Raw genomic sequence first — 25,762 nt, 5'->3', positions numbered from 1 at the left:
CCAGCAGGGTGGTCTCCTAGGATGGGAAATGAACAGCCACCTACTGTCCTGTGACAGCAGGAATAACTGCCAGCCCAGACACCCAGCCAGGCCATCCTCCATCCGATGGGTCTGGGTGCAACGTACCATCACCACCACTGGCCCAATGCAGATCTGGCTCACGGCAGAACCATCAGCAGTTGGAGGCCAGAGAAAGCTTTTCTTACTTGGGAGCAAACTGAATGCTGGAAAGTTCTGTCCCTTCCCTTTCAGATGTATGGATTTCACTTCCTGGATTCCAAAGAGATCCTTCCAGAATCTGTTTGTTTCCAAAGTGGACAGTGCTTTGTGCTTTTTCCCAATTATGTAAGTAATCCATGATGCTTACAGAAAATGTCAGAAAAAAATAGAAAAGCACACCAAAAAATTGTAATCACCTGTGATCATACCACTGAGATATGACCACTGCAAAAGTGAGGATGATTTTCCCTGTAGACTTACTACATTTGTTTTTCAGCAAAAATGGGGTCATATGGATTGCTTGGGTTTTTTTGTTTGTTTTTTGTTTTATTAACTTTATTTATCAAAAATTTTTTTAAAAAAACTTCCAAATAAAACACAGCAAAGGAATAAGAGAAACAAATATCCTTAAATAACTTCATTATTGCTTGTTTTAACTTGCTTAAGGTTGCAGAGACTGTGAGTGAGCAATTCAGTCGTTGGACCCAGAGTTTAGTCAGAACCCCTACTCTGCCCACCCACCCCTCCCCACACACAGCTAACACCCCCAAACCCCCTAGGGATACATGAGGCTCTGCCAACCCCATGCCTGCTTCCTCCCCAGTGACAGCCTCTGCAGCCCCGGACAATGAGTGCTCTACTTCCCAACCCTGAATGGTGAATGGCCCCGTGTTCTCATTATTTTTCCCACTCCAGGGATTCTCCTGAGTTCCTATAACAACCTGGCCAGATTCCATCTCATTTGACACAGTCATCAAAGGGAGCCTCCTGCCAAAAGAACAAGTTCCAAAGAGCCCTGATCTTGGCAAAAGGCGCGGGCTGAGAAAGAAACTAAATCCAAAGTTCCTGAAGACAAGTCTGAGAATCCAGGACTGAGGGAAGCTGGGACAGGTTTTTCTGGCTCTGGATGCTATAGGCTGGCTTTGGGCCTTCCCAACCCTCAGCCAGGAGCCCCTTTCAGAGGCTGAGGGGCTGGGGCTCCAGGCCCTGCGGGACAGCCATGGCCCCCTGCCACCTGTCCTGAGGGGTCCCTGAGTGCTGGCTGTTCTGGGGGTTGGCCTCCCCTCTGCAGAGGAGAGGGGGCATTTTTACGGAATTTGAGGGAGAGGAGGAGGGTCTCTCAGCTTTAAACACTCCTCTCCCCATGCTGTATTGTGAGGCTTGGCAGAAGGGCCCTGGGCAAAGCCAGGGAGGGGGGTGGCAGGGTGAGCCCAGCAGGAAGTCTTTTCAGCCAAGAACAAACCCGGCATCAGTAGCCCCTGAATGCAGACTGTGAGGGGCCCTGATGTCCCAGAGGCAAGGCTGTGGCTGGCTGGGGGAAGGACGGCCCAATGGCCACTTCCCAAACTCCATCTCTTTCTCCAGCCTGCCTGCCTCCTGCTTTTTCACCAGAGAGGGTTACCCTGAGGGCCTCTGTTGATTTCCACAAGAGCCTGGTCTCCAGAAGTTCCCTCTGGAAACTCAAGCACCTGGGAGAGGTGCTCCCTCCAGTCCTGCTCCAAGTTGCTGAGGGGAAAGACTGGGAAGCAAAAGGGCAGGCTTGGAGGGTTGGGGTGTTGGCCAGAGAGGGCAGGATACTGTGGTGGACAGGAGAGGGAGGGACTCAAGAAGTAAAGGGCACAAGAAAAAACATTGGGGAAAGAGGCGTCAGAGCAAAATGAAGCTTTCCTGGGGGCAGGGAAGGCGGGAACACCACAGGCCACCCCCAAACTAATTGCAGACTGAGTAATCCCTGTTTGGCTAAGGCAGGCTGTCAACCTGATTTAAACATTTAATCTAGTATATTTCATTTATATTGTATTTAATATTAAATAAGTGACGGTATGAGAATACCGCATGAGAAGACTCAGCAGCAGGAAAAGGTCACGCCTATGTTTTCCACCTCCTGACCTTGCCCTATTGTTCCCTTCATCAGAACACCCTTCCTCCCTCACATCTATCACCACCCTCAGCCACCTTTCAAGGCTCAGTGCCGCCTTCTCCAGGAACCTTCCAGATCGCCCTGTGAGAAATGTTCCCTTCCTCCTCTGAACAGAGAGCATTCGGTTTGCACCTCTCTGAGTCCCTGGCCACTTGCTGCCCACGTGCCTGTCTTATCTCTCAGACTACAAAGCGCAAGGAGCCAGAGACTGATTTTATGTACCTCTGTAAGGACCACAGGACCCACGTTCCTCCAGCCCATCACCAACACAAGGCCATGCATAATGGGCATTTAATAAAATTGGAGGAATGAATGAATGAATGAGGTGCTAGGGGCAGAAGTTAAGGGTATGGTCAGGGATAGGGATCCAAGTTCCAAAGCAGCAGACCAAAGTCCCTGAATAGTTATGCCGGCTATACAAAATCCCAGGATTCCAAGAGACTGTATGCTGTTCACACAGGACATGTGTATATCTGAGAATCATCTAGACCAACCCCTCTAAGAAAACTGGGGCTAGAGATGGAAGGATAGTTCCCTGTTCAAGTCACAGAGTAAGTGGTAACCACCTCGTTCTGGGCCATTTTAGCCTGGAAGAACCTCTTGCACACCCAAAAGCAACTGAGAGAAGGGCCACCTCCCAGATAAACCACAATGAGGCTGGAATGCCCCCCAAAACTGATGGCTCCTGGGGCAGGGACAGGGTCCAAAAAACAAACAAACAAACAAAAACAAACAAAAAACAGAGAGCATGGTTAGAAGAAGTGGGTACAACTGAAACATGGGGCATTTCAGGCCAAGTGGAGAGCTGGGGAGTCCCAACGTTTACAGAACTAGGGAAAGAAAAAAGGCACCAGGCGAGGAGAATGAACTGGTGGTGGGGTGTGGGTGACAGAGGAGGAGAGTGGTTGGCAGGGGGCCGACAGGTTGTGTCACAGCATGCCTGGATTGCTGGTCACCTGGTTGTTCTCTGGACACCTCACTGGGTCAGTGTCACATCTGCCAAGGGCAGGGCCACACACTCTTACATGGTCTGCAACCGCAGCTCAACCACTCCTATTGCAGATGTGCAGGAAGTGTCCCAAGCCCAGCGGATCCTGTCTGTGCCAAGAGTGCTCCTTGGCTGCCCCTGGCTCCTAGCAGTATCAGCCAGGCTCTGCCTTCCCTGAGGCTGACCTCTGGCCCTTCAGGGAGACTGCAGGAGGTGAACCCCATCTGATTCTGGCAGCACAACAGATTGGTACAACCCTTTAGGAAATCTATTCAGCTATCCCAAGAACCTTAAAAACAGCCATGGCCTCCAGCCAGGTTACCCCACTCCTAGAAATTTATTCTAAAATATAAATTTAGCAAAAGTGAAAAGTAATATGCCTGAGACTGATTTTTGCAGTAGCGCAAAAAATAGGAAAAAACTCTAGAATTCTAACAACATGGGATGGTTATATTATAAAACTTGATTTAAAATTTTTTAAAGACTTGGAAATTGTGCTGGTTTGAATCTAGTATGACCCCATAAAAGCCATGTTCTTTGATACAATCTTGTGGGGGTAGACTTGTTAGCTTTGATTAGGGTGGAACCTTTGACTGAATTGTTTCCATGGAGATGTAACCCCATCCATTCTGGGTGGGTCTTGATTAGATCACTGGAGTCCTTTAGGAGAGCTCACGGAGACAAGGAGTTCAAAGAAGCTGAGAGAGACATGTGGAGAGAAACTAAGTGCTGACACAGACACAGACGCTGGGAGATGCTGGAAGATGCAGACAGAAGGATGTTGGGAGATGCTAAGCTAAGAGATGAAGCCCAGAGTTTGCCCTGGAGAGGCTAAGAGAGGACTCCCAGATGTTTAGAGAGAAACCCCCCAGCAGAACCAAGCAGAGAGCTGAGGGAAGCTAAGAGAGACAGAAGCCCAGAAATGTTTTGTAGAAAGCTATTTTGAAGCTAGAACCCAAGAGCAAAGGACGAGCAGATGCCAGCCACGTCTTCCCAGCTGACAGAGCTGTTCTGGATGCCACTGGCCTTTCTTCAGTGAAGGAATCCTCTTGTTGATGCCTTAGTTTGGACCTTATATGGACATTTGTGAACTAATAAACCCCCTTCATAAAAGCCAATCCATCTCTGGTATTTTGCGTAATGGCAGCTTGAGCAAACCTGAACAGAAATAGATGAAAAAAGCAAATAAAAAGTATTTGTTCAATGTAATCTGTATGCCTAAGTGAACGCAGATAGACAAGAATGTAAAGTGTACAAGGGTACTGACATCTGTGCAATTTTTCCATTAAAAATTCCATTAAAGGCTTTAAAATTAGAATACCTGATGCTATCGAGAATGCATTTAAATTGATACCCTCACCCACAGCTTTTGCGAGTATACACTGATATAATCTTGGTACAGGTTTGGTACAATTTGCAGGGTAATTTGGCAATCTATAACAAAACACTTCAAGAGTCTTTTATCCAGAAATTCCACTTCTAAGAATTTATCCAAAGGAAATAAACAGAAATATAGTCAGATTTATGTATGAGGACATTTATTGTAATATTATTTATACAGCAAAAGACATGAAACCACCTAAATGGTTAACAATAGAGAAAATTATTAAATAAGTTATAAAATAGCCATGTGATGATTTACTATGCAATTATTAAACACGTTTTGAAAGAACATTTAATGACAAGAAGCTTATGATACGTTATATGGAAATATATATAACATATATGCATATATATCATGATTCTATCTGCCCATTTGTCTATTTTCTAATGTACAAATCATCTCAATTTTGTATATATACACACACACACATATATATATATATACACACACACACATACCAAAATCTTAATGGTGATTATTTCTGGCAGGTAGAATTATAAGGAGTTTCTATTTTCTTCTTTAGACTTTAATTGGTTTTCTAATATTTAGGGCTTTCTGCTAGAAGCAGGGGAAAAAAAACAGCAAAAGTGATTTTTAGTTATTTAAGGCTTACAGAAGAAAGACATTCATTGTCCAAACTGTCCTGCCCCCTAAGTACCATCTGATAGGTATCCTACAGTACACCCCAAAGAGTTTCAGATGATTACACCAATATTAGCATTGAGCTGGTATTATCAATACTATTTCATTTAGCTTTCTATGCCCTTCAGGATGAAAATCTGTCATCCATCCCTTCCCTTAATTACTGAATTCAGAATAGCAATTCCTTTCATGTTTAGTCCCTAATTAGAAGTAACTTGTAGATGTCGGCTGGTACAGCCTTGCCCCTCCATGGCCTGTACGGAAGGGCAAAACCTCCCCCCTTGGGCTTTTGCAGGCTCCTGGTGGTTTCCCTCTGGGGCCTGAATCTGCACATGTGCCCTGTGGATTGGAGACTCCTAGCCCTGCAAGATCCCCCCAAATAATTTTCTCTCGCAGAGATTTTATGGACCGGGCAGAATTTAATGCCAGTTTCCAGAAATGATGATGGAGGAGATAATACTGCAACATCACGATGACTTTTGCAAGCACGTGGGCACCATCAGTCCCGAAAGGGCCCCAGCCCTGACCCCTCTGCTGTGGTGTTTCTTTTGCTGACCACTCATTTCTTGCTCTCTTCCCCACTGTTTTTCCCTCTCCTTCTCTCTCCTTTTAGGATCAAAAAGCACAATTCTTCTCCCTCTGTCAAGCAGAGCAGACTCCTCACTCCTGTGAAGGCTTGTTCAAGGCATTCTTAGAACAAAGACAGCCTTCTTTCTACGAGAGATTAGGGTAAATAATACTGTCTTCACCTCATTACACACACAGGGGTCGGGATCTTTTTAAAGGTTGGTAGTTTATAAATTGCAGACAAGTAACTACAAAACTCCATCAAGATTTGTGTGGTATGTGAATATATCTCAATAAAACTAATTTAATTAAAAAAAAATCTCAGTCAATATGAATCTGTCTATTGACTCAACTAATGACCCTCAAAACCAGGTCAGTAAACGGCTCAAGCTGTCCAGGACCTTTCCAGATCCAGAGCCACATCCTCATGTCCTCCTCTATCCTCCCACCCACCCTCACTGGCAAACAGGCCCGTCCCAGATCCCCTCTAACTGGGCAGCCATCACCCCACACTCCCTCCCAGGATGCCAGCCATGGGTTCTGGATAAGAAACAGGGCTTCACAGATATGCACCCAGGGTCTGTGTACAAAGCTCAGCAAGAGAGGGAGCCCGGTCCTCCTGGTAACACCTTAGCTCATGGGGAAGGGGCTCAGGTAAGAGAATCCCTCACTACCTTAATGGAGGTGACTTGCTAAGCAACCTGTCTGGGCTAGAGCCAGCAAGGGTCAAGCCCACTGCTTCCTGGAATGAAGGCCATCATGGCCCTTCCAGAGTTTTTAGGGCCTAGAGGAACTTCTGTGGGCAGAAACTTTCTGAAAGGCTGGCAGGTAGTGTGGGAAACAGTCCCTAGCTGGGGGGTGGTAGGGTGGTGGGGTATGTATCTTTCTAGAAAGTCTATCAGAATCTCTGATGAGGGTTAACAGCCCCCTGGCCCAGGAAGCAAACTACCTGGTAGCTTGTCACCCATCCCCAAAGACCCTGCCTGTTGGTGGTAATCTGAGAAGCACTGAAATACCTTCCCATCTCCCAGGTTTCCCTCCACCCACCTCTCAGCATGTGTTAAAGTCAACCATCAGCATCTCTGTCCTTTGAGTTAAGCATTGGCCTATGCTGACTCTCCATCAAGCAAGTGGCATTTGTGTTGGGATTTTTTTTAAATGCAATTTTATTGAGATATATTCACCCACCATACATGTGTTGTGATTTTAGGATTGTAATTATATCTCATTTTGCACAGTTCTGGAACTTTCTAGAAAGACACATTACCTAGGCTCTAATTTTGTGCTCTTCCAAATGTTTATGTAACAGAATTGATTACTCTTCAGGAGGCTCCAGACAGACCCTAGAAGCACAACAGCCTTGACCTCAAGAGGCAGCAGACCCTAAGGAGCAGGTAAGGCCAGCCAGTATAATACCTGGGCCCTTCATCCCTGCTGAGATGTAATAGGAAACCACATGGCAAGGTAATTCCCATACTCCAATCACTGGGCTGCTCCCACAGGGCAAGACAGGGATGGTCAAGGCACCCAGCAAGCTTTGTGCTTCTTCCCATCATGGCTTTTTCCCCCCAGAGCAGGTCAACTCCAGGGCTGAAGCAAGTCCAAGCTCAGGACAGAAAAGATGAGCCATGAAGTGCTGTCCACTCAGGAAACAGACTCAGAGGCTCAGGAACTTACCCCAGAGTGTGCAGGGACCCAGAGCCAGAGCTTGGGCCTTCTGCCAGCTGAGCAAACTCTGGCAAGTTCCCTAAACTCAAGTTACCCAAGCAGGAGAGCAAACTGGCTAAGAGGGTTCCGGAGACCCTGGCTCCACCACTCTTCAGCTGTGCGACCACAAGCATGAGGCTTAACTTCTTTCTGTTGCCTCATCTTTAAAATGGAAATTATAATACTACCTACCTCCTAGGGTTGCTTTTAGTTAATTGGATGAACTAAAGCATGTTAAATGCTTACAACACGGCCTGGCTCACATTAAGTGCTATTTTATTTGTGCACACATTCCCAAACACACTTGTAAATGTATATGAAGAGCCTATAAGGCAAACCTCTTAGAATGGCTAAAATAAAAATTTTAAAAACTGACAATACCAAGTGTTGGTGAGGATGCGGAGCAACTGGAACTCACACACTTCACTGATAGGAACATAAAATTGTCTAGTTGCTGTGAACAACAGTTTGACAGTTTCCTAAATTAAACATGCACTTTTCATATGAGCCAGCAATCCCATTCCTCATTATTTACCTGAGAGAAAGAAAACATACGTCCACACAAAGAATGTTCACAGTGGTTTTTATTCATAATAGTTACACACCAGAAATAGTTCAGGTGTTCACAAACAGATGACTGGACAAACAAATTCAGTTGAATTCCCATTCAATAGAATATGGAATACTGCTCACCAATAAAAAGGAATGAACTATTGATAAACACAGCAACGTAGATGAATCTCAAAACCAATGCTAAGGGAAAGAATCCAGATCCAAAAGGCTACAGACTGTAGGATTCTATTCTTATGGCTTCTGCAAACATCAAAATGATAGACCAGAAAACGGATCAGCGGTTGCCAGAGGCGGGGATAGCGGAAGAGGACTGACTACAAAGGGGCATGGGAGAACGTTTTAAGGTGATGGAAATGTTCTATCTCTTGATTGAGGTGGTGATTACATGACTGACTATGTTTGTCAAAACTTATAGAACTATACACCTAAAAACAAGATAAATTATACCTTAATAAACCCAACATTAAATGTCAACAGCACACCTATTAGAATGGCTAAAATCCAAAACACTGACAATCAAATGCTGGTGAGGACGTGGAGTAATAGGAACATAGGAACTCTCATTTGTTGCTGGTGGGAATGATAAATGGTACAGCCACTTTGAGAGACAGTCTGGCAATTTCTTACAAAGTTAAGCACAGTCTTACCATATAATCCAGCAAATGTGGTCCCAAGTATTTATCCAAAGGAGTTGAACACTTATGTCTACACAAAAAACCTGGACACAAATGTTTATAGTAGCTTTATTCATAATTTTATAAAATTGGAAGCAACCAAGATGCCCTTCCAAAGGTGAAAGGATGAACAAACCATGGTCCATCCATACAATGGAATATTCATTGATAAAAAGAAATGAGCTACTAAGCTATGTAAAGACACGGAGGAACTTTAAATGCATATTGCTAAGTGAAGGAATCAGTCTGAAGAGGCTATATACTGTCTATTCCAACCATATGACATGCTAGAAAAGGTAAAACTATAGAGATAGGAAAAAGATCAGTGGTTGCCAAGGGTTCAAGGGGAGGGAGTGAGGGGTGAAGAGTGGAGCACATGGCATTTTCAGGGCAGTGAAACTATTGTGTGTGATACATGACATCATGCATCAGTCAAACTTCATAGACCTGCACAACACAGAGTGAACCCTAATGTAAACCATAGACTAGTTACTGGTAACATATCAATATTAGTTCATTAAATGGAACAAATGTACCACAGATGTTAATAATAAGTGACTGAATGTGAAAGGGGGTGGTATACGGGAACTCTCTGTCCAATTTTTCTGTGACCTAAATCAGCTCTGAAAATAAAGTCTATTAAGTAAAAAAAAAAAAAAAAGGCATCAGGCATCATTACCTACAAGAGAAGGAAGCTGGGTAGGGAGGTGTAAAAGGGATACTTTTTGTATTGTTTGAACATACCTGTACTTTGGACTTTTATAATGAGCACAGGGTTCATGTACATGGTAATAATTTTGTCAAAGTTTTAAATAATAATAGCAATGATGTCCGCCTTTAAGGGGTGCTGGGGATCCAATGAAATGTGATAACATGTATAAAGCCCGCAGCCCAGGGTGTGAACTCTACATGTATCTGCGACCTTCCTCTCACCTCCCATCCCCCTTGTCCTCTCCACCTCCACCCCACCCTTCCTGCCCCGGAAGGTGACCCTCAGATCTTCCAAAGGGCCAAGGGACATAAGCCAAGGGGCTCCACCGAGAGAGAGAACCGAGACTTACCTCAGTAACAAAGAGCGTGCGAGGGTCGATGATGTCCAAGAAGTGCCTGAAGCGGCCATAGAAGGAGGTCTGGAGAAAGGGGTGGGAGAGGAGAGTTGATCAGCAGCTGGAGCCCGCCCTCTGACATGAGGACCCCCCACCCAACAGCTCACTCTTACTGCTGGGGTCCCACAGCAACCAGGACACCCCACGTGGGAGATGAATGCCTGTGGGACGTCCATGCTGAGGGTGCCAGGCCTGAGGGCTCTGTAAGGTGAACTCAGAAAGATGCAGAAACAGCGCTCAGGGACAGTCTCCACTTCTCTTCAAGGTGCCTGTTTTTCTCCCTCCCTCTCAATATCCAGAGCCCTTTGGAAGCTCTGGAGGACCACTAGTCCCAGCTTCCCCCCAGCCTTTCCTGCCCACCCCCAGCTTCCCTGTCTCACCTAAGACTCCCTGGGTGTCCCTCTCCAAGGTCCAGCTCAGTCTCTGCCCCTGGAGGAAGCTCCCCACAGGCCCAGATCAAGCATGACCCCCAGGTTCAGGGGTCAGGGTCCTCCTTCACCCCTAGTCCTGGAGCTGCAGAAGGTGCAGGATGAGGGGCCAGCTCCCCACCCCCTACCCCTGGCCTTGCCCCAAAGCAGGGGTCCTGGGAAAGGAAAGGAGAGCTTTGTGCTGAGGGGGCCACAGGCATTAGAGCACAATGGAAGGAAACTGAGCAGTACTGCCACTGGGACTTCTGCCCTGGGGACAAAGCCAGCTAGTCAAAGCTGAGCCCAGGGGGAACAGAGAGGGTGCCAAGCTAGATGACGGGGAATGCTCAAATGCTGGGGGTTCATGTCTCACTGCACTCTGGGCTCTGCCCCAAATTCCTCCCTGGAGCCCCCCAGTGCTCCAAGCACCATCCTTTGCACGATGGAGGAAACAGAAGTCTCCATACCCCCTCCCCTTGCTCACTGGGGCTCCAGACCCTGTAGCTAGCATCTATTCCTTTCGCTTCCCAATAAATACTCTGCACCAGTCCCCCGCACACACCAGGCCCTATGCCTCCCTTTTCATTCCCTACTTCCACCCCAGCCAGGTGCTGTCTTTCACAGCCCAGAGCACATTTCGGCACCATTCCTAACCAAAACAGTGGCTCCTCTAACCTCTGATAACTCAAATGGCATAAGCCGTTTCCCCACTTGACATATATACATGTTGACCTGGCAAAATTTCACCCTAAGAATTTAGTCCAAGGAAACAACTGGAGAAGTTCAGAGAGATGGTCAGAAGTGCAGGCTGGGAATGGTCACTGGTGCAGTATTTATAAAGGAGGCTGGTTAAATAAATTATGTCTATTCATGATCGAATGCTATGCAGCCACTCAAAATTATGTTTGCAGACATTAATGAAATGGAAAATGCTTATGATTTTGTGAAATGGATATAAACAGCATGTTCCTACTTAATAGACAGATAAACAGAGCTTGGTAGATAGAAATGAACAGCAACAAAACTGAACGACACCCAGATTCTGGTCTCTAATATAATTCCCCACTTAAAGGAACCAGGGCTCCTTGGAACAAATGGCTGATAACAGGGCTGGTGCAGGGAAGGTAACAAGATTAGATTGGTACATTTCTTTGTGCCAGAAAGTAATGAAGTGCCCACCAAAATGACGGGAACAGGTTAAAAGGACACAGGAGCCAAGTTGAAGGAGCTCACACTGGCCAAATCTAGGATAATCTGAGCAACAAAATACATAAGGATAGTGATGGATTGAATAAAATAGGAATTCATGAGTCTGTATTGATAATAAAAAAGATAAATGAATGAATGAATGCATGTATGAATGAATAAATATAAACAAACTGACAAACAAACAGGGAGTGGGGTGGGGATGGGGGTTCTTCCTTAGAGTAAAAAGTCCACCGATAAGTATGGAAGGGTCGGTGAGTTCAAAAATCACCATGATATTAAAGAATGGTTCAGGCTAGAATCACCAGCAGATACTCTAACCCTAAAGGGAAAGTTTGATGAGAACAGGATGGTCTTAAATTGCTTCTCCAAAGACTGCATATTAGTTGCAAGGAGAAAAAAGTAACTATACAATGGAGAAAGCAGAAAACACTTTGACAGGGTAATCAAAATTAATATCCCCAATGAGGGACAGATGGACACTGGGGGCCTCTAGATGTGATACGCTGGCAAGTCCACAACTTTGCTTACAAAGAATTCCAGTGGGACTGAATCTAGTCAAACTCAAATTGACAACAGTCCATAAAACAACAGGCCTAGTTTATCAAAAATGTCAATGTCATAAAGACAAGGAAAGGCTGAGGAACTGTTCCAGACTAAAGGAGACTAAAGAGACAACGAATGCAAAACACAACTCTGGATTGGATCCCGGACCAGAGAAGGAAAAAACGCTCACAAGGACATTGACACAAATGACAAAATTGGAATATGGATCATTGATTAAAGTTTTGTATCCATGAATATGGTTACAAACTTTTGTTTCCTGAATATAATAACTGTGCTGTGGTTATGTAAGAGAATGTCTTTGTTCTTAAGAGATAATATACTGAAATACTAAGGGATAAAGAGCATATGAATTAATGTAATTTACCCTCAAATGTTGAAGAAAAATAATAGGTGGCTGTAAAATCTTGAAATGTAGGTATTATTTTGTTTATTCACAGATTGACGAGGTCCTTGATAATATTATTTATATTTCCTATGTTTCTAGACTTTATGATCCTCCTGTAGATGAAGAAAATAATAAAGGAAATGTGACAAAATGTTTCTAGGCAAAAGGTATACAAAATTCTCGGGACTGGCCTTGCAGCTTTTCTCTAAGACTGAAACTGTTTCAAAATAAAAAGCTAATTATATTTTTAAAAAGCTAGATGAAAATACATTACAATGTTACCAGAGACTGTCTCTGGGTGATAGGATTAAAGGGTATTTTTTTTTCCTGTATCTTTTAAGTTATATAACTTGAACATAATTGTTTTTAAGATTAAAAAATCAACATTATGTATAATATGTAGAAGCAATTTTCTATTGAAAAAAATATATGCTTAGATACAAATTGATATATTTCTTGATTACAAGCTCCTGAGGGATGTGGGCTGTCAGATGTTTCTTCTGTAAGCTCCTTGGCATCCAGGCCAGTTTTGCCCACTAGAAGGGGCTCCACAGGTACACTTGCCATGGGGAGGAAGGATGGGGTGGACGAGCAGCCAAGGGGTCTTGGGGCTCCTTGGGAGGGCTGGAGCCCCAGCCCTGCTTTGAAGGGAGGCAGGATTGGAAAGGGAGTTGGTATGTTGGTTAAAGGGAGGGCCTGAAAGGAGAACGGCCTGAGCAAAGCAGCCCCCTGGAGAAGATCCAGAGGAACCTGCCAGCCTCTAACTCGCCCTGTTGTCTGGCATGTCCTGATCCTTTCCTGGCACTGCTCAGCCCTCTGTGTCACTCTCTGCCACTGTCAGAGAAAGGCCCAGATAAAATGCTTTGCTCGGCAGACACCTGCAGCCCCTACTGAATTAGGCTCAGGGGACACCACAATGAATAGGGCCTCAAGGAGCCTACTGTGCATCCAAAGAGACAGATAAGTAGACAAATAACTACAGAACACTGTGATCAAGGCTTAAATGAGGCACCCCAAGGCACGGTGGGGACCCTCAGATTATTTCTTCCTGAGGAGCTGGGATGGGGCGATGGGTGAGTTTACCAAGCAGAGGGGGGTATAAGCAACATCTTGAAGGCATGTCCCTGGGATCAAAAACAGCACTACACCCCTGGGACCTATTCACTCATTCACCCGACAGCTACCGAGGACCTGCCCTGGCCTGGCTCTGTGCTAGGTCCTGGGGACACAGCAAGGCTGACTAACCGAGGGTTACTGAGGAAGGACAAAGAGTTTCGGATAATGCCTAGATTTCTAGTTTGACACTAATGCTTATTAATCAGGATAAGGGAAGCAAGAGCACACTGATTTAGTGGAAAGTCAGATAAACATTCTATAGCTGTCATGTAAGTCTGAGATCATTAGAAGGCCTTCCCGATGTAACTTTTCAATAAACACTTGGAAGTATAGGCCTGAGATTCAAGAAAAGGGTTCTGAGCTGGAAAGGCACAGATGATAGTGTCCTAGCCAGGTGAGCTTAAGACTATCAGGAACAAAACCTGCACTCTGACACTAACCCTAACCCTAACCCTAAGTCAGCTTTGTTGACTCTTTGCAATGAGAGAGACCACACACCAGAGGAACTGTGGGCGCCACACCAAAGAAAGGAGAAGGTATGGCTAGCAGAGTGTGGGACCCAGGACCTGGGCCCCCTCCCCTCCACAGTGAAAGTAAGTTACTTCTCAGAGCTGCCTGCTTGACTGGGACAAATGTTAAGTCATCAGACCTCCCTGGAGTGTGGGGGGAAAGGATGTATCATAAACAAAGTACTGAAATTCCCTTCCCCTGATCACTGTTAAGTTAATAACAAATCACACGTTCCTGTGTCACAAGACCCTGCTGAAACTCTGTTCTCTCACTCTATGGAATGTCCTTGTCCTAACCCTTACAAACCATCCCCTGGCACCACCACCACCACCACCACTCCACCCCCCACCCCACCCCACTCTCTGCAGGGCGCTAACTTCCATCTTTTCCCCTGCAGGCCACCACTGAGAAGAATCCTTTCCTTTCAGTAAGTCTTATTAAACTCATGTCTAACTCCGTGCCTGGCATGTTCTTTGGTCTTGAGGCTAAGCTGGGTTGGAACAAATAGAATTTAGGGGGAAAAGCGGGGTAAAATTTAAATGGAACAATGCTTTAAGAGGCTCAAAGCAAAGCAAGGCTGGCAATATCAGGCCTGGACTGAGAAGTGGACACAGGATCTTGTTTCCTCAGAAACTACAGAAGTTTCCAGAATCCCTTTTAGTTGAAGTTCTGCATTCAGGTTGGAAAACAAGATTGATTTTCTGAGTCAGAGGGGCACAGCTCCACCAGGTAAGAGGGGACTGTTCCGTTCCTCCTGATATGGCTTTAAACAGCAAAGTTCCTGGCAATATCTGATTCCAGAGAATGTGATTTCTCAGTGAGCAGGAAAGAGTGGTCACTCAAAGAAGGGGAGTCACTGTGACACTTTCCAGTGGCAGCGGGTCCTGGGGGAAACACTGTTTCTTTGCAGCTGGCTTTATCTGTATCTGTCCTCCCAGCCTGATGAGTGGCAGCCAAGATTTTAACTTTCCTAATCTGAGTTAATTTTTACTTTCTCAAAAGCTTAAAATGTATGTTTTTTTTCCCCCTCCCAAATTCAGCCCCCATCTTTACCCAATCAGACAATGGATGTTTTCTCTTCATTTTTTCTTTACCAGAAGCATGAGTCAGCCAAGTGATTCCTTCCCTTTGCTTCTCTAGAAGGGTGACTCAGCAGATTCTCATCGGGGGCTCCAGGCCTGCAAAAGCAGGCTGCCTTCTCACCTACAGGGCTTGGCCTGCACCTGTGCCTCTTTCCACCTGCAGGACTCCGAGGGAGCAGGCCTTGGGAGCAGCAGCTAAGGGCAAAGGCTCAGGAAGGAACAGAGAGCCCTCCTGCGCTTAGACCTCTAAATTTCTGCTTTTCTGGATTAAGAATAAACATCCACAGAACTCTTTAGACCAAAGGCAGAAATGCTGGAGCAGCCCAGTGGTTCTCAACCCAGGCTGCATATTGGAATCACCGGGGCACTTCAAAAACCAGGCCTTCCACCCAGGGACTCTGATCCCATTGGGCTGGTGTGGGCTCCAGACACCCCAGCATTTTTGTTTTTCCTTTTTTTAAAAAAAAAAACGGAAAAACAAAAAACTACTCAGTGGTGCTAATGTGCAGACAGGGTTGAGAGCCACTGGAATGGGGGGGGGGGGTGACCCTACTCTCTACAGCCCAAGACCAGCCCTGGGAAACAGTAAATCTCAAACCTGCAAGGTGCTTGACTTTAGAACTTGTCTTCTTGTATAGTTTATACAAGAAATCTCCCCTCTGCCTTCCAATTCTCAGTCCATGCAAACCTCTCAGCCTTGAAGTGAAGCATGCATCTTCCTGTCTAGCAAGCTCTCTGTACCCCCAAGGGGACCCTGTGCATCCCCTCTGCTCTGCTACACTGGACCTCAGTCGATTCTGGACCCCCAGGTATCATAGCAGGAAGTAAGAATAAACCAACAAACAAGAAAACCTTATTTCTGGGTAGACTACAACCCAAATGGGCAGAAGCACATGTATTTGTTTCCCGTCTGGGGCCCCAACATGCCAAAAACGGTGTCTGTGGCTGAAAGGAAGGAAAGAGCCAGGTCAGGAGCGGAAATGAGCAGAAAGGGGGAGGAAGGGGGCAAGGCTAGGCCTCAGGGGTTGCCTTCCCCTTCTCACCTGCAGGATGGGGTAAGAGTTAAAAGCACGGACTTCGAGTTTACAAGAAAAACTGGGGACAGAGGGACATATTAAACAACACCAAAAGGACGCCACCAGCCCCCGTTCAGAATGAGGGCAATTCTACAGGACAAGCAACCCAGTCTCTTCAACAAATAGCATGAAAAACAGGAGTCAAGACCAGCAGATTCGAAGAGACAAAAAATGATATATCATCCAAATGTAAAGTGTGGACTTTGTGGGATTCTGATTCAAACAATCAGGGAAATGTGAATAGTGACTGGTTATTTGATAATCCTAAGAAATAATTATTTTAGGTGTCAACAGCATTGTGGCTATGTTAAAACCAATAAATAAAAAACCCTCTGATCTGATGTGATGAGGAGGGAATTTCACCTTCCTCCCAAACCCATTACTACAGTCTCACCATGAGAAAAATATCAGACAAACCCAAATTGAGGGACATTCTACAAAACACCTGACCAGTATTCCACATAAACTGTTAGGGTCATCACAAACAAGGAAAATCTGAGAAACTGTCACAGCCCACAGGAGGCTAAGGAAACACGCTGACTAAACAAACATGGGCTGCTGAGTGGGGTCCCGGAGCAGAAAGAAGACGTCAGTGTGAAAACTCGTGAAACCCAATCACATCTGGGGTTTGGTTAATAGTGATATACCCATGGTGGCTTCTTAGTTTTGATAAATGTATAGATGAGATGATAACCTCAGGAAAAACGGGGTGAGGACTGTACGAAAACTCTGTTTTACCTTGGTAACTTTTCTGTAAATCTAAAATTGTTCCAAGACTTAAAAGCTTATTTTAAAAATGAATCAAAAACAGTCCTTATTTTTTTACAAACAACCACCAGGAGGTACAGTGGCATCATGTGATATTGGGGCTTTGCTTCCAAATAATTCATGGGTTGGGAGCTGAGGGGTGAACAGATGAAACAAGACAAGCCTTAAGTAGGTAACTATCGAAGCTGAATGACGGATACATAAGTGTTCGCTGACAAGTCTCCCCACTTTCATATGTTCGACAATAAAAAAACTAAACATGGACTCTGGAACCAGTCTGCCCTGGAAGTTACTCAACCTGTTTGGTGCCCTGGTTTTCTCACCTATAAATAGAGGATAATTGTACCTGCCTCATGAGGTTGTTGTGAAAATGAAATAAATAAGTCAATATATAAAAAGATTTGAACAATTCCTGGCTTTCTACTTCTTCTTCTTCTTCATCATCATCACTGTCGTCATCATCATCATCATCACTACCACCACCACCATCTTGTGGAGAGAAAAATGGTCACGGACCAAAGTCCACCAAGGCTAGCTGTCTTTCTCCATCTTCTGATCCAGCTCAGTGCTCTTTCTTCCTGATGTCACCCCCACCCCCACTGCATCTGCACAAGCAGAGGGAGACCCTTGAGGAATGAAAAGAAGAAGAGGCTCTGGGGTAAACCCAGGGAGTGTAGAAAGATGTTCTCTGAGTCCTGCAGAAAGTTGCTGAGACTGGTTGGAGGATGAAGATGGTTGGTATCCCTGGTGGGGGCTCTGGGGATGTACCCTGCATTGTGAGCCGCCCAGAAGCAGGTCTCTATCAGGCCAACACAGGGCACTATTAGCATTCAATGGACATCGACTGTGTGCTGGGCACTGAGGGCAGGACCTCCATGACAGACCTCTGCATCCTTAGTCTCACCTCCTTAGAGACCCTCCTATTGTGGGGTCACTCAGGGCTGGAGACTCTTACACTGACACACTTGTTCCCACTTGATTTTATAAGATTCCTAAGGGATAGTTTGGAGAAATCACAATCTCCTAAGTAAATTTAGTGCAAGTCCCCAAAGACCTACTGAAGGCCTGCAGTATAGTTAGTCATTCAACAAATCTTCATTAAGCACTTCCTGGGCTGAGCCCTGGAGAGTCAATGAGGAGTGAAGGCAGGCACAGCCCCGGCTTCTATGAAGCCTGTGGGGGACAGGGGGAGACAGGAGACAATGAAATAGCCATCCCAAATCAATGTATACACTGAGATAAGTGCTTTGCAGTAGGGGGACACAGTCAGGGAACTGGACCCAGGGCGGGGTAGATTCTGCCCAGTTATTGACACTTCTTGGAGACATCAGGGGTAAGGAGAAGTGGAGACAAGACTTGGGGGCAGGAGAAGGTGGTGTTCCAGACAAACAGCCCAGGGGTGGGAGGGAACACAGCAGATTCAAGGGGCTGAAAGGTGGCCAGTGAGGTAAGAGTGAGGGGGTAAAGGGGTAGATGGTACTATGAGAGGATGATGAGGTCAGCACCACATAGCTCTTTGTGGTACTTTCCAAAGGTCTTTATCTCAGAAGCCACTGGAGGGTGTTTAAGCAGAGGTGCTACCTGATCAGACCTGCATTGTTGGGACTCTGCAGTGCAGAGGGAGGGACTGGAAGGGAGCCAGAGCAGAGGTAGGGAGACAAGTTGGGGGACTTCCCCAGAGGTCAAGTACAGATGATGCAGGCTGGTCTAGGATTGTAACAGCTGAGATGGGCAGATCTGAGAACCAAGAGGTGAAACCACTGGGCATCTGGTTGTCTTTAGAGGGGGAGAAAGGGAAGTATACAGGTGACTCCCAGGTTTCTAACTCCAGCACCTGGTTGGGCAGCCTGCAGAACCAGGGAGCACTGTAGGAGGAGGAAGTTGAAGGGAAAAAGAAGTACCTTCACATGGCTGAACCTGATGCACTGTGCTTTATGCAGTCACTATGCTGGAGGGAGTGGGGTGGGGGAGCTTCTAGAGCAAATACAACACTTTTACTGCCTTTAAGAGCAGTGCCAAAAAGAGGTACCGGAAATGTCCCAAACCTGCATTTCTGGTTCCAGAGGTGAATACAGCAAAGGGCTCAATCATTAAAGCTTCTAGGAGCTACTAGGAGGTGCTCAACACACAGCCAACAGGCACAAGAGCAACTGTGACTCCCAAATCTTTATTCCACACACTATGTGCCTAACCCCCGGCTCAGAGTAAGATGGAGACAAAGGAAAGGCAAGACCTGTACCTTCTCTCAAAAGGCCGACACTGGGGTTGAGAAACACAGCAAGCAATCAGAGGACCACAGGGCAGCCTGAAAGTAAAGGCAAAGCTAGGAGGATCCCACTTGGAAAGAGGCAGCCTAATCCGACTGGAAGGTTAGGGCCATGGGGGAAGAAAGAAAGAAGGGAGTGTTTGCCGGGAACCTTCAAGGATGAGCAGAGTGGAGAGAAGAGGGGTGGGGTGGAATGGGAGGGGATTGCGGGGTAGTACCCCGGACAATCTCGCCCTAGCTGCCGTCCTACACTAGCAGGGAGATGCCAGTCTCACTTCAGATACCTGTACCTTGAAACGATTTATTTTTTTAAAAAGGAATTAAATAAAGTCTTGTTTAGAAACTGCGGGACATTTCATCAGAAGGTTCAGGAGCGCAGTTCCTAAACTATCAGCTTAGCTCCTAGCACCATGTTGCTCGAACCCCTCTCCCGCCTCCCCTCCCCCCTCAAAAACCCGTCCGGACCGACCTTTGTGCAAGTCCTTTCTTCCTGCAAACTTCCTTCTATCCGCCTCGGCTGCCACCCACACCCAGGCAAGCCCCGTCACTTCAGCCGAGTCTCTTTGCCCTTTTCCTGGTAAAGTCCACTTCCTCGGCGCTGGAGGCAGCGGGGCCCGAGGGTCCGCGGCGGCCCATGGGGTGGGCACGGCCCCTCCCCGCCTCTCGACTCCCGGGCCGGGGCAGCACGTCCCGGCGGCGGCGATGCCATCCCCGTCTCGGTGGCCAAGGGCGAGTCAGGGACGCCCTTTCGGCGTCCCGGAAGGAAAGAACCACCGTCCCTGTGCCCCCTAAGAACTCGAGCGCTCGGGGACCCTTGGCCGAGGGCGCAGCGAAGGAGGGGACCAGGGTGGACCCCTGGAGGGGCCGCGGCCCGGGGGATGACACAGCGTTTCCTCCGCAGCCCCTGGCTCCCCTCGCCGGTCCACCGAGCGTCCTCCGCGGCAACGCGCCAGCCGGCCGTGTCGCTGCGTCAGCGAGCGCCCAGCCCGGGGGACAGAGGCCGCAAGACTTCCGACATGCGGCCCTCACCCAGCGCCCGTCCCGCACGCACTTGCTGGGCGAGCGCCGAAAGCGCGAGGCCCGGAGTCTACGGCAGCGGCTCGGGGAGAATGTCAGTCCCCACTTCGGGACCAAAGTTAGCAGGCAGCTCAACCACTCCAACTTCCTACCAAGAGCGGGACTCGAACTCTGCGCGGGAGCGGCCGGCGGGACACCCCACGGCGACCCTGCAGCCGCCGCACGGACCGGGGCGCCCGGGATAGCGGGCCCGGCGGGCTCTAGCCAATCACAGAGCGCCGCGCGCGGCCGAAGCTGGGGGGCGAGGGCCGGCGGGGAGTGACGGCGCCCGCCTCCAATAGGGAGCCGCGGTGGGAGTCCTCGCCCACCCTATTGACCAATGGGAAAGGGGCGCTGTGGCCGCGGTCTCCCAGGCAGGCGCTGCAGGGAGCTCCGGTGGCCGCGGGTCGGAGACCCTAGAGCTAAAGCGACTTTGGAGGGGAGTTTGCTCGCCCTCGCGGTGCCACCCGCTGACCCTCAGTCCCTAGCCCGGTCCTCACCTGCTGGAAGCGGGGTTTCCCCAGCTGGAAAGGAGGTGCATCGGTGGAGGCGTTCACGGCCCCAGCCGCCGCCGCCGCCGATGCTGTGGTCGCTGTGTCCGCCATGGCCACTGACGCCCGCAATCTCCGGCCCTTTTAAAATGTCCCTCCTCGGCCCCCGCCAAAGCCGCCTCTCCCGATTGGCCATAAGCAACCGCAGCGAGCGGGAGGCGCGAGCGGTTGTGGGGAGTGTAGTTTTTCTTTTCACGGCGCCTGACGACCCTGGACTGCGGTGAGTTGCACCAGCGCAGACCTGGTCCCGGCCCCGCCGCGGGCCTTGCGGAGCTGGGAGCCCGGGACGGGGGTGCGTGGGCGACCCCAGGGTCTCTACCGGGGACCACGGGGCCGACCTCTCTCGTGCTTACTTGCCTCGGAAGTTTGAGTTGCTGCGCGTCGCTGCTAGACCTGCAGCCCACGTAAAGGGCCCCGTCCCAGCGGGCCCGACTCGGGCCAGTTGGGCTGGGACTTTAGGCGGAGTAGGGTTAACCTCCGGAGGCTTTCTGCAAGGAGTTGCACTGCGGCCCCCAGCGGTTTCTTCTGTCGCCTCCCTGCCCCCTCTCCCTGTGCTCTCCAGCCACTTTGCGGCATCCCGGAGCAGGCTTTGTACCCTTTGCGCAAACACTAACTTTTTGTCATCGACTAACGCTCTTTTTCTGACCTCAACCTGAACGTTATTTTTACCCTGAACCACTTCCCTACTTTCACCAAATCCGTTACAGCACCCAACACTTCTCTTTTGCGGTCCCTGAATTTATTCATGGTTTTATATATCTGTCTTCCCTACCTGGGCAAGGACTGTGACTTTTTAATTCACTTCTAAGTCCGCAGCACCAGGCATAAGAGGGCTCATGGTAGGAACTCAGATATGTGTTGGTTGTGAACTTATCAGCAGAGGCTTTAGAACCCTGGCAGCCTCCAACTCCTTTGGCCAACCAAGAACACTCGCTCCCAGGAAGAGACCTGGGGATGGAGGGATTCCGTAGTGTTTGCCAAGCAAGTGCTGCAGGACTTCAGGTAGGCAGTGTGGAAAGCAAGGCAGTGTGGCATCCTTAATAAACACACATTTGTGCAGAATACAGTAGCAGAAGGCTCCCAGCTGAATTAGCTGGTCAATGAACTAAAGTGGAAGGAGGGCCCCGTTTCACCCAAAAGGACAGTAGAAATATTTGGTCTTGACCCCAGGGAGTCCCACTTTGGGGCTCAGTCTCATAGTGAGGTACAGGGTTGACTCATATCTGCTGGCGTCTTTCTGGACACCCTGTGATCTGTATGGTCAGAGTTCCTCACCTACTAATGGCTGAACCACAACGAACAGATTTTTCCCTTAATGGGTAGTTAAGGGTGATGAAAAAGCTTTGGTAATGGATAGTGGCGATGACAGCACAATACTGTGAATATAATTAATGTCACTGAATTGCACAAATGGATTGTGGTTAAAATGGGGAATTGTCTTGCATGTATGTTACCACAATAAAATTTTTAAAAAGAAACAGATTGCCCTAAAGCTAGAAAGAGATGCTAGCTAGCAATGAAGTGTATCTCAGAGTTGTATTTTATCTTCCTCAACCAGAATGAGTGGTTTGAGAACAGGAATCAAGTCTTTTACCCTCTGTATTCCCCACAGAACCCAAAAATATGCCTGTAACAGGTGCCCAATATATGTGGGTATCCTGGGAGTGAGGAAAAATCACGTCGAGGCCACTGGGTACCACTGGGTGGTTGCTCCTGATGGTAAGGCCGGGGCAGTGTCAGCCAGGATCCCCACCACCTTGACTTCAGCCTGCCGTCTCCCACAGGAGGCTCCCCTCGCTCACTCTTTCCAAAACAGGAATGCAATAGAGCCACCTGCAGTACGTGGACTTTTTATTCTTCATAAAGTGCTCAAACCATGAAGAACAAGCTCTTTATAAACAGGAGTTACAACTAGGAAGACAAACAGCAAAGCTGAACTGCCTGCTCCCCACCCAGCCGCCTACCTGCTCCCCTCCATCTTGGGGCTAGGAGCAGAAACATCAAACAAGAGCCTAGGGCTTCAGTTCAAAAACTTCCGGAGACGTCCCTGCCCTTGGCACGCAGGAGACCGCGGTCAAAGACATCTAGGAAATCGGGGTCAGGGCCCGGGCTCAACAGATCACAGAGGAATACCCCATCCCCTCCAGAAGAGACACTATGCAACTCCCAGTGACTCCCCCAAAATGTGACCCGAGTCCTGGGCACCTGTGAATATTCTGAGCTTTGGTGAGTGGTCCTTAAGGGCGATGACATTTCAGGGGCTCTCCCCCATCTGACGCTCCTCTGCTCTATCCTGGCTGAAGAAATATCACCCACAGAGCACATGTCCTCCCCCAAAGCTTTAAAAGTCCCTCTCACCAAGAAAAGGCAGTCCCCGAGGAGCTCTCCCCTCCTCACTGGGCGAGAATATCCCCCCTTCAGTACCTCTTCACCCCCCCCCATACACACACTTACTAAAGCAGGGGGCCCCCAGCCACCAAAGGCGCCCTGCAGATGCCATGAGGAGAGGAAGGCTGTTGTGCTTTCGGCAAGCAAACCGGGGTGGCCTGGACCAAAGGACAGACACAGTGTGTCAAAGTGCACTCTGCCGCCAAGACAGGCAAGGCCAAAGGGCGGGAGGGACAGGCTGGGGCAGAAGCATGGTGACTGGATGGGAGAGCAACAAAAACTTCCTAAGTATAGGTGTCTTCCGAGGCACCACGGGCCCTCCCCCTTACAGAATGTGGTTTTATGCGAGAATCCTGATCTAGGCTGAGGGAGGAGGGGAACAAAGGCAGAGAAGTGGTGGGAACAGCAGCAGCCTGCCCAGACCCTTAACTGAAATTAACCCAAAGGGAGAGGGAGAGTGCCACACTGCAACCATCTCCATGTCCATTCCCAGCCCTCGCAGGCTCATCCCCTTGTGCTCAGCAGGGAGGGAAGGGGAGGGGATGCCACAAGGGAGGAGGGCCTACAGCCAAAGGTTCCTGACCTCTCTCAAGGAAGGCACAGTTTAATTGGTTTCCAAAAGTTCAAACCCTGAAGCAGCACAGTTTTGGCATCTGGACAGACAACAAGAACCAAGACAGAGGCTCGAACCCCCACAGAGGGGGAGGGGGACACACCTTGGAGGTGGGTGAGAGTGCAGGGCTCTCCCCCCCTGCCCCTACCCCTCACACATTCACATGTGACACGTGACAGGCAATGGAAAGGTGAGAAGAGGAGCCTGCAGGACGGCCAGTCATCTGCCCCCATGCACACACACTCACGCTGCAAACAGCTGGAGACAGAAACAGACTCAGGACACAGCAGAGACTTGGCCACATGGGCCCCCTTGCCCTCTATGGGATGGACATGAGGCTGAAGAATAGGCACCCTGGTTGCCTGTAACTCCCAAACAGGCAGCTTCGTCCCTGCCTGGCCCCAGTAATACTAGGAGCCCTTCCACAGTCTGGAGGGAGACAAAGAGGATGGGGGTTTGGCGGTAGAAAGAAATGGCTGACCGTCTTTGGGAAAGGGGGGTATAAAGTATGTGCCAGCAACCAATCTCACCCCTGATACCACATCAAACTGTGGCTCACCCCTGCTCCATCTTCATGGCTGAATTCCTTGTTCCAACTCTCCAGAGTCCCCAAAGCTAAGTAGTATGAAAAGAGGCAGGTGGGAAAGACCCAGGTTCCCAGAGATACACTGTTGTGCACAGAGCCTGATCCCCACCCCCCATGGGAGTCCAAAGGGAGCCCCTTCCAGCAGCCCTGGTGGAGGCAGGAGGGCAAGGGGAGCAAGGAGGGACAGAGGACACTGGCTGCGCCCTGCCCCAGATGAGAGTGAGTTCAGCGGAAGAGAGGAGGGCGTGTGCCCCATTTGGGCAGCGGGTTCACGCCAACCCTCCCAGGGATGGGGGGGAGAGAATGGCTACTTGTGGGGGGCAGGGGAGATCTGCAGCAATGTGGGTGAGGTCTCCATGATCCGCACCAGCAGCCGGTCAATGTAGCTCTCCAGCTCCTGCACATGCTCATCCCGCTGACTCAGCTCCCGCTCCCGCTGCAGGAGCAGGCCGATCAGCTCGTCGTGGGTCAGGTGGTAGTACTTGGCTGACTGGTCCAGCACACCTGAGTCCTGAGGCCAGGTAGAGAGAGTGTGAGCCTGTCGGCCCCAGGCCAGCCCTGCCCACCTGCCCACTCCCACCCCAGTTTCACCATCCAGGCCCCTGGAGCTGCCCATCTCCTATGCCAGAAACGGCCTAACTGGCCTCGGGACCCTGGCACGGAGACCAGGTCTCCTCCTCATTCTGCTCCGCCCAGGGCTCTGCTCTGACTCTTGATCTCTGCCCACAGCACTCTGCTGGGCCTCACCTTCAGCCTTTTGGTGTCCACAGCCTGGCCAACTTGGGGGGCAGGAGCCACAGGCTGCACACTGCCAGAGGTGACTGTTTTCAGCTTCTCCAGCCCGCTGCTCAGGGCTGTGCTCAGACTGGAGCGCGGCTGCTTCCTGTCGGGGCTGCCTTCCACAGGGGCAGCACTGAGGGGCTTCACAGGGTGGGGACTGTGAAGACAGACAAGAGGTGAGTTATGGGCAGCTCATGGGAATTGGGGCTGCCAGACAAATACCCCACCGCTTGGTGCTGGCTGTCCCTGAAGTCATGGTGTCCAGGGCAGCTGTGCCCAGCACCCCTCAGCAGCCCCTCTCCCCACCTCCCTCACTACCCTCAACCCCCCACCCCCCACCCGCTCCCTCCGATGGGCTCACCCCTTTGCAGAGGAAGCCGAGGGCATGCTACAACTGTCTCTGCACCAAGATCCAGTCTTTGCCAGCGACACCCCTCTCCATCCATCTTCCCTCCCTCCTCTTCCATATTGTAACCTTTCTCTTGGGGTGACCAACTGTCCCCATTTGCTGGGATGTGGGACTTTCAGTGCTAAAGCGGGAAAAGACCAGGGCAAACCAAACCAGGACGGCTGGTCACCCTGCCTGGCTCTCTGCTGGTTGCTTCCCATTGCATTTAAAAAAGC

The 25,762-nt window shown here is 48.9% G+C and overlaps 2 protein-coding genes across 8 annotated transcripts in view; both read right to left on the bottom strand.

The window, feature by feature from the left end:
• The window catches only part of SFXN5 (sideroflexin 5), a 131,788-nt gene extending 110,909 nt beyond the window's left edge, over nt 1-20,879 (bottom strand). For 4 of the 5 annotated variants that reach the window (XR_005212451.1, XM_037807593.1, XM_037807595.1 and 1 more), the window contains exons 1-2: nt 20,721-20,878; nt 9,737-9,805 (exon numbers count right to left, since the gene is read on the bottom strand). Coding sequence is in view for 4 of the 5 variants with exons in the window: in XM_037807593.1 (XP_037663521.1) it covers nt 9,737-9,805; nt 20,721-20,825 (174 nt within the window). In the remaining variant the exon portion in view is untranslated. Of the gene's footprint in view, nt 1-9,736; nt 9,806-20,720 lie in introns of all 5 variants that reach the window. The other variant, XM_037807596.1, reaches the window with a different exon arrangement.
• A 1,726-nt stretch (nt 20,880-22,605) lies between these two features.
• Nucleotides 22,606-25,762, bottom strand: part of RAB11FIP5 (RAB11 family interacting protein 5) — a 39,059-nt gene continuing 35,902 nt past the window's right edge. For all 3 annotated transcript variants that reach the window (XM_037806933.1, XM_037806934.1, XM_037806935.1), the window contains 2 exons: nt 25,106-25,295; nt 22,606-24,869 (listed from right to left, as the gene is read on the bottom strand). In XM_037806933.1, the coding sequence (XP_037662861.1) occupies nt 24,666-24,869; nt 25,106-25,295 (394 nt within the window). In that variant the 3' untranslated portion in view covers nt 22,606-24,665. The remainder of the gene's footprint in view (nt 24,870-25,105; nt 25,296-25,762) is intronic.

Source organism: Choloepus didactylus, chromosome 17 (assembly GCF_015220235.1).
Source record: "Choloepus didactylus isolate mChoDid1 chromosome 17, mChoDid1.pri, whole genome shotgun sequence".
Classification (NCBI taxonomy): Eukaryota; Metazoa; Chordata; class Mammalia; order Pilosa; family Megalonychidae; genus Choloepus; species Choloepus didactylus.
Note: the sequence above shows the minus strand (reverse complement) of the source record. Positions and strands in the feature narration are given on the sequence as shown.